Source organism: Oryctolagus cuniculus, chromosome 13 (assembly GCF_051225735.1).
Source record: "Oryctolagus cuniculus isolate XC-2025 breed Fujian yellow rabbit chromosome 13, ASM5122573v1, whole genome shotgun sequence".
Lineage (NCBI taxonomy): Eukaryota > Metazoa > Chordata > Mammalia > Lagomorpha > Leporidae > Oryctolagus > Oryctolagus cuniculus.
Window position 1 is genome coordinate 3,840,247 of NC_142879.1, and position 8,936 is coordinate 3,849,182.

The 8,936-nt window shown below is 44.5% G+C and overlaps 1 protein-coding gene across 1 annotated transcript; it reads right to left on the reverse strand.

The window, feature by feature from the left end:
* Positions 1-248: 248 nt before the first annotated feature.
* PTGS2 (prostaglandin-endoperoxide synthase 2) lies at positions 249-7,021 on the reverse strand. Its single transcript, NM_001082388.1, is given in 10 exon segments — positions 249-2,101; positions 2,238-2,385; positions 2,885-3,171; positions 3,457-3,703; positions 3,832-3,915; positions 4,663-4,844; positions 5,237-5,380; positions 5,966-6,109; positions 6,216-6,332; positions 6,923-7,021. Coding segments are annotated over 10 exon segments (1,815 nt in total). The 5' UTR covers positions 6,975-7,021; the 3' UTR covers positions 249-1,691.
* Positions 7,022-8,936: the final 1,915 nt, after the last annotated feature.

Below are 8,936 nucleotides of genomic sequence, written 5' to 3' on the forward strand. Positions count from 1 at the left end.
ATATACAGTACCATTAAGTTCAGCTGACAGTGAGATGTGGAGTGCTGTTCTCATTATTGTTGAGAACGACACAGAACTGTTTGGTTTCATCTCTGGACAAGAAGGGGCCCTTGTTGAATAGGACTGTAACTTCCCTCCTGTCCAGAACCCTTTAGTTCCTTCTGAGTACCAACCTCTGTAGGCTCCTTGTTTATAGTTAAAATTCTCTATAAATAAAATCCTCTGCTTTGCACTTAAGATAAGTGCAGTTTTTTTTTTTTTTTAAGCGCCATATTTTCTCTTTTATTCCTCTTGGGAGGAACTAAATAGTAGTCCTGAGCTGAGGTTTTCCTGAAAACTGCAAAATTTCAAGTAAGAAAATATTGGTCGAATTCAAAGAAAGAAGAACTCTCATCTTCAAACCAGGAAAACAAACCAGAAGAAATACATCAGTTAGACAAGAGATTCTCTTAGCACAGAAGGCTGTAAGAGAAACAGTAAGAGGAGCAGCATGTGTGTGGCCCGACTTGGTTCCGATGCACAACTGAACTGGCTGATCAAGATTTGGGTGAAAGCAATGCCTGAATGGATTCAGTAATGCCTAGTGGATTCTGAAGAGGCATTTCCTGAGGCCACTGCGAAGTCACACTGTACAACAGAAAGTCTAAGAAAACAGCCCATCAGTGAGGCCAGCTTGGAAGTTCATGAACCTCAGAGTGAAGTCTGTTGAGTACCAGGCCTGTAGTACACACAAGGCTAAAGTAAAGTCTCCTTAAAGAGTTTAAACCCAAATTTATACTGTTTTGGTTTTCTTCTATTTTTATTGCTGATTGTAAATGTAGAAATTGCTATCATAGGTTTTGTTACTAGGCACAAAAACAAATTGTGGAATCTCTCTACAAAAAATATTTTAAGATAGGACCTCAGTGGCTCCACCACCTTACTACATTTGGCATTTTTATTTGAAAGGAAGTTGTAACAGTCACATTAGATTTTTACTCTTAGTGAAAATGCAAAGTCTCTTAGGCAACCTTTTAACCAGCAGTTTGTAGTATAATTTCCACTGATTTTAGAGATTTAAATCTATGAAAGTTTCCTCTATTGATGTGAATACAAGTTTATAACTTTGGTACAGAAAATAAAATAAATTTTTAAAAGTGATTCTACCCAGTGAATTTAGAAATTTCAAATTACTGTTTCAATGCTGCTTTAAAAAAGCAGACATGAAATTATTGATAATGTCTGAGCTAAACATTCCTTTAAAAACAGACTTGAATCTCTTTTTACTTGATGAAAGAGAAAAATGCCCTGTAGTTCTTTAAAATCCAGATGTTCTTTGCTCCTAGTGCATCATGGAAGAAACACAGATCTGACAGTACAGAAACCGGCAGTGTTTTCCATGTTGCAGTGACATTAAGCATTCAGACATCTTTGACTTTGTTCTTCTAACATCATAGGAATTTAAATTCAAGTAAAAAGATGTCAAAATCCATTTACCATTGGTTTATAAAAAAGAATGAAAACTTGAAGAAAATATGTCTTTAAAGTAGTGACATGGAAGTTTTCACGAGTATGAGCTCTTTCTCTGCAAGAAGAGTACTGCCTTCTGTTACAGAAGATGTCAGGTAACATCAGGAGTTTACTATAAATATTATTAAATAATTAAGTTAAAAGAACTGGCTCATAAATAAATAAATACGATCAACAGACGTCTACAGTTCAGTGGAGCGGCCTTTCAGCAGGACTGTGGGATTGATGTCCTCTAGCCGGGAGTGGGAGGCGCTCGCGTTGATGGTGACTGTTTTGGTGAGCTGAGGATCTGGGACGTTGAATGAAGTGAAGGGACAGCCCTTCACATTGTTGCAGATGAGGGACTGAATCGAGGCAGTGTTAACGATTTTGAAACCGACTTCTCCACCAAACGTGCTTGGCTTCCAGTAGTTAGGAGAACATATAGGATTACCCATCAGTCCTTTTAAGGAGAACGGTGCTCCCATTTCTACCATGGACTCCCCAAAGATGGCATCCGGGCGCGGTCTCTCCACCAGCAGGGCAGGATACAGTTCCACGGCATCAATGTCGCCGTAGAGCGCTTCCAGCTCGGCAGCCATCTCCTTCTCCCCTGGAAAGGAAAGACAGAGCACAGTGACGTGAACCGTGACCAAACAGACTGTGGTGTTACTCGGTTTACGCTCAGGTCCCCAGGACTTCCATGTGGCCCTTGATTCTCTTAGGAAAGGTTGGAAACTATTTCTCACCTGTAAGTTCCTCGAACGATTCATAGGGCTTCAGCAAAAAGCGTTTGCGGTACTCGTTAAGAGACTGGTATTTCATCTGCCTGCTCTGGTCAATGGAGGCCTTTGCTACTTTCTGCACCGCAGGCGGAACGTTCCTGCCACCGGCGACCTGTGGAAAATGAATGGCATGGTAAAACGGGATTTTTAGGCACATTTACTATGTCTGTCCTCTAGGTATCAAGTAGCTCAGGTCAATGCTCCTGGCTGAGACCTAAGCTATTTTTCTCTCCTGGAGAGAAGCTTTCATGTATCCCAACAGCAGCTGTGCTGAAAATTCAACAAGACAATAATCTAGAACTTTTGGCCTTTTAAGATGATAAAAATTAAGCTGAAATTCAAGTCTGAAATATTTATTTCTATGATCTGTAAGAGCATAGGATGTTTTTGAAAATGTCTACTTTTAAGGTATGGATACCTGTTATTTGCTTGAAAACTGGAGACTGAAATTTTAGATTTTTTTTTAACAAAAATTACCCTTGTTTTATGAAAATAATTTCACTAGCAAACTAGCTATTATCTTAGTAAGCTCAAGAAAAATAATTTCTATGGCTGAAATTCTAAAGTTACTGACCAGCCTTTTGTTTTTGTTTTTCAGAAACAACGCTTACCCTGCCAGCAATTTGCCTGGTGAATGATTCAACAAACTGGGTAAGTCCATGTTCCAGTAGTATAGAGTTGTTGTAGAGAAACTGTTGATAGTTGTACTGCTGGTCATCAATTTGAAAGGTGTCAGGCAGAAGGGGATGCCAGTGATAGAGTGTGTTAAACTCAGCAGCAATCCGGTTTTGGTACTGGAATTGTTGGTTGAAAAGCAGCTCTGGGTCAAACTTGAGTTTGAAGTGATAGCCACTCAAATGCTGTACATAGTCTTCAATCACAATCTTAATAGTCTCTCCTATTTGCACAAAATAATGAAGTAGGAACATTAACTCTTTGTGACAGCAACTGAAATGCAATTTTGTTAATTATTCCTTATTTTTATTTAATTTTTCCTTATTACTATCAACATAAAAGGTAGTTATATTATCAGACATGCTCACAGCTTGAATTATAGCGTGTGCTTTTCTCATTCACTATACATTTCCTTGGCACTCCTCGGAAACACAGCAAAGGTGACAATGTGGTTTTCTCTGAGGAGGAGGGTTTACTGCATTTTAAGTTACTTTCTTTGCTTGCTTACCTATCAGTATTAGCCTGCTTGTCTGGAATAGCTGCTCATCATCCCATTCTGGATGCTCCTGTTTGAGCACATCGCACACTCTGTTATGTTCCCGGAGCCAGATTGTGGCATACATCATCAAACCAGGCACCAGACCAAACACTTCCTGGCCCACAGCAAACTGCAGGTGCGCAGGGATGTGAGGCGGGTAGATCATCTCCACCTGCGTGTCCTTGACTGTTGGAGGATATACCTCTCCATCAATTACCTAAAACACAACGTCATAAGTAAGCACTAGGGAAAGAGTTAAGAAACGAGTTTTTATCATTGAGGATGTTAAAATATGAGAGTAAGGGATGAGTCATAAGTGATTCGTAGCATTCACAGGGAATATACCTGATATTTCATTTTTCCATCCTTGAAGAGGCGCAGTTTATGCTGTCTGTCCAGAGTTTCACCGTAAATATGATTTAAGTCCACCTAGAAAATTATGGAAAGTTGTTTAAATGTGTTACTGTTGAGGTGTTTATTATATAAAGTGTATTTATCATGAAATACTTTGATGTTTTATCTTTCTTTAAAATTTTTCAATAAAACACTTTTTAAAAAAACACATTTTTATAGCCACAAAATACTACATTAATGGATTTACACATCAAGGCTGCAAATATATATATATATATTATATATGTCTCCATCTCCTGTGTTTCAAGGAATTAGTATCCAATACGGAGCTTATGAGTATACCATATGCTTCATTCTAATCACATAGCATTTCTAACCAAAGTATCAGCAAATATATTATTGCCACTACATCCTTACTAATAAACCGAAGCTGTGTTTTGAGATCTAAGAGCTAATGCTGCAAAAGTCTCACCTTCTAATAATAACCAGCATAATCATGGCACAACCAGGTTTAGGCAGCACAACATTTTACAAGCTAAAATTTTCGACTATGAGACAAATTACAAATAATAAAAATATCTCTCTCACTGTCTAACTCTATCAAATAAAAAATATCTACATATATCTGCTCGAGTGTGTATATAAATATATATTATAAATATACATACACACACGTGTGGGTGCACTTTTAGTAAGTCACTGAATTAATGGAAACTCTCTGAAGATTTTCATAGTATAACATTTTTTAAAAAGGGGCCAAATGGTTTGGTGTGGCAGTACTTCATTCTACTTTGCTATGACTTTAATCTAATTCTGTCTCACCCCATGTCCCAGTCCTTTGGTGAAGGCTGGTCCCCGCTTAAGATCTGTCTTGAAGAACTGGTGGGTGAAGTGCTGGGCAAAGAATGCAAACATCATGTTGGTGCCCTGGGGGTCGGGGATGAACTTTCTTCTGAGGAGAAGTTTCTCCACCACGTCTTTAGAGTCAGGAAGTTCTTTCTTGCCTGAAGAATAAGAAAGCTATGATTAAAAAAAAATCTAAAAGTTCAAGGAGGCAGCCAGTGACCACTGTCACTTACAGCTGTGAACAGGATCATAATAGGAGTCCAAGTCCTTAGATATGGAGGGACAAATTCTCTTGGGACAACTTAATTGTTTCAACCAGCATTACTTCAGTTTTAACAAAAGCATGTAGAAATATGAAGACATTATGCCAAGAAGCCCGTTTACTTTTATGGGACAGTTTACATAAATTCATACTTGAAAATAAATCTCTACAGATAATCATAATGAAAAACCCATACTTTTGTGGACACATGGTGGTTTAAGGTGGCACTTTCTAGGTAGCTGTCCCATGCCCACTAGTTAGCAGCATCTCTGAGCACTTCTCACTCACCTTTCACACCCATGGGCGTTGGGCAGTCATCGGCCACAGGGGGGAGGGCTCTTGTGTAGTAGGAGAGGTTAGAGAAGGCTTCCCAGCTCTTGTAGTTGTAGTGCACATTATATGTTGGTGGACTGTCAATCATATGTGATCTGGCTGAAATTTTCAAGGCAAAAAAAATTACTTTATTTGTCTCTAATGCTCACTATCACTGCAAAATGTGCACAAGTGGCACTAGAAACCTTTACTCCAACAATCAGAAGTACTCTTAAAGCAACTCCACTCTAACGTCTGCCTTCACTTGGAATGCACCTGCTCTCGGGGCATTCCCTGTAGCCCTCCTGGTACTTCAGGTAACAACCCACTCACTGCTGCAGGGGACCCTGGCAGGAATGGCTGGCCCTGGCCCTGCCACTCTCTTTGAGAAGTACAGAGAGTTCTTTTCTTGTGGACCCAAGTCCAAATGAGCCATTTATTTGAGTGGGGGATCCATGGGCCCTCAACAAACAGCTGGCCCGCACCTCCCTTGCGAAGTGGCCAGAACAGTTGAGGTTAGGGGAGGTGTTCAGGAAGGCAGCATGGGACTGTCAGTGTTCTGGGCGGTGGAGACAGGAGACAAACTAAAAATGTCTCTCTAAAGTCATGTTGACAAGGCAGGATTAGGCTTGGTAAAACAGGGTGCCTATAAGGCACATTTTTCTTCGAGGAAGCTGAAAACCTTGGAAAGAGACTTGCACTCACATGTCAGCACGTATTTCATGATTGAATTTCGCAGGAAAGGAATGCTATTGACGATGTTCCAGACTCCCTTGAAGTGCGTAAGGATGTAGTGCACCGTGTCCGGAGTGGGTTTCAGGAGCAGTTTGATTCTGGTCAGAAATTCCGCTGCAAGAAGAGGGCAACAAAGGAGGGAGAAATCAGCAGGGCTCCCTATGAGACAGTCTGCGATTGCTAACGCTGCAGGCCCCATCCCAGAGGCAGGCAGACTTACGCGTGGAGCAGTTTTCACCGTAGAATCCGGTCCGGGTGCAGTCGCACTTGTACTGGTCAAATCCCATGGTCATGCACACACCTCGGTTTTGACATGGGTTGGAACAGCAAGGATTTGCTACAATTAAAAAGAGGACAGATAACAGGTCACTCTTCAGTGTCTTAATCTTGACCCAAACACTGGTTGCACTAACTGATGGTCAATTTACAAGAATAAATTCAAGAAAAGTAAAGGCAGCCAAAGAAAAACAGTCGAAAATGCCAACTTCTATACTGAAAACTTAGGGTTAACAGAATAGTCAAACCCGGTAAAACGCATCAAGCAAGGTTTTCCTTAGTAACTTTTTGGACGCTGAAGTCAGCATCTTTAAGAAGCTCCAAATAGCACTTTCAAAATGAAAACATCAAAATTGAGGAAACTTTTCAAACGTCTGCTTTAAAAATATCTCGCCCATGTTTAAAAATAGTCTGGGCTTTCCTCGGGCAGGCACCGAAAGCGCGGATCCCAGCGGTGACCGGCGCAGCACCCACGGGCCCCGCACAGGGACCGCTCCGTGCCGCGGGGGCTGGCGGCTCCGCGCCTCCTTCGGGTCCCCGAGGGGCGCACGGCGCGGTGCGCGGCGGTGCGCGGCGCCGGGGCTGGCGGCTCCGCGCCTCCTTCGGGTCCCGAGGGGCGCACGGCGCGGTGCGCGGCGGCGCGGGACTCACCTGCGTGGCTGAGCGCCACCGCGGCGCAGAGCAGCAGGGCGCGGGCGAGCATCTCGGCGGGCGCGGGCGTCCGGGGCGGCGGGCGGAGCTGGGCGTGCAGCAGACGCTCGGCCAGGTCGTTTGACAACTGCACGCTAACGGGGGAAGCCTGCTTTTATGCGCGAGCTCCCTTGCCCACGTGACCATGACGGGTCTTTTCCGCCTCCCCCAATCCTGCAACTTTGTTTCCTCCCCCCACGCCCCCCCCACCCCGGGTTGCGTAAACCCCTTGCGGACAGGACTTTTTTTTTTTTTTTTTTTTTAACCCACGCAAATGAGAAAATCGGAAACCCGGGAATCCGCCTTGGGCCGCCCCAGGTGGGTGCAAAGCGGGTGTCCCGCCGCCCTCTGCAGGACTTCCTGCGCCCCCCGAGGGTCCCGGCGGCTGGGCCACCTTCTGGCCCGCCGCGATTGACTTTCCCGGAGCAGCCGCAGCCTCCTGGCGCCGGAGCGCGTCTGAGGTTCGCGGCGCAGCCGCTTCCGCACGAGGCAGCCCGGGCGCGCGGGCTCTTCGGGGTCTGGGCAGCGCGGTCCCCGGGCACCAGCCGAAGCCCTTGGTGGCCGGACTGTGGCGCGCCGCTGCGGTCCCTCTGCCCGTCCCGGCCTGGCCTGGCGCGCAGGCGACGCGGGATGAATAGACGGAAGGCTGATTTGGGCAGTTTGGGATTTCCTTTTCCTTCCCTTTTGTTTCACATTTGTTTCCAGAGGGTGCAAAGTGAGGGCGAAATACTTTAAACAGCACACACACAATGGCCACAGCAGAGAGTGGAGAATGAAACACTCATTTAAGCCGCACACAGGCTCAGCATTCGTGGGAGAAGATGAAATCCATAATGAAACCACAGCGGCTGTCTCAGTTCCCGGGAGTCTTCCAGGGCAGAAGAGTGGCTGGAGCGCTGTGTGGCCACTGTTGGCCTGGTGTCCACTCGCTGGCATCTGTGCCCACTCGCTGGCCTGGGGTCCACTTGCAGGCCTCCTGTGCACTTGATCTGACCCTCTGAGACCCCAGTGACCAGGGCTCCTGCCCCCTGCGGGCGCCCTGTGACGCCTGCCCTTTGCCAGCCCCTGCCTCCCGCCGGGCTCCCTGGCCTGGGCTGGGATCCTTGCTCTGCAGGCTGCTGGCCCTGTGGAGTCGTGCTGCATGTGTGAGGAGAGTTGGAAAAAGGCAGAGCACTGAGAGTTACCACACTGGACTGCTTGGAACTTAAAAGAAATCGACCTCTGCCTCTCATGGTGGAAATCCAATTTTAAAAACATTTCATTGGATAAGCGACTGGGTTTACTCTGTGACTTCTGTGGCAGGATGGAGTGGAGAGAGTTCCACGTAACAAAGTCGGGAGCGAGTTCCAGCAGAAACTGGGACCTAAAGGCTGGGAGCAGTTTTGAAAGGAAGTCCAAGTATGGGCTTCAGGGGGGGTGAGGGCATTATTATATAATATATTAAATAACTTTGGCAACTCTGAGGCAATAAAACAGATGGGTATGTTTTGAGACAACGGTCACAGGATGGTAAGTGCTCCAGACCAAATCAGGGTAGCCAAACCTATTTTATCCAGAAAAGTACTGTAAGTATCGTGTAGCATCAAAACAAGGTTTTGATTATGTGAAGATTCTAGCTCTCAGTTCTGTATACATTTGGCATTTCTGTGCATATTTCAGGCAAATGTGTCTGTTGTACACAGTTTCTTTTATTGACTTCTGAAGTTGGTTGGGAAATCTTCTGTATGAAGAGAAAATAAGGAGGAATATATATTAAAAAAGAAAAGTCTTCCAGAGCCTTCTGTTGAGTTTTACTGCCCCCTTCTGCTGTCTGAGTTTTTATCTTTTTTTTCCCTAATATTCTGGCCAGATTGCGAGGCAGATTTTGTCTAATGTTACTGCTCCCAATCATTCCCAAATGCGTGCTCCTGTAAGATTCAAGTTTCCAGAATATACTGAAAAGGAATGAACTCTTTATTAACCGAAACTAAGTTAC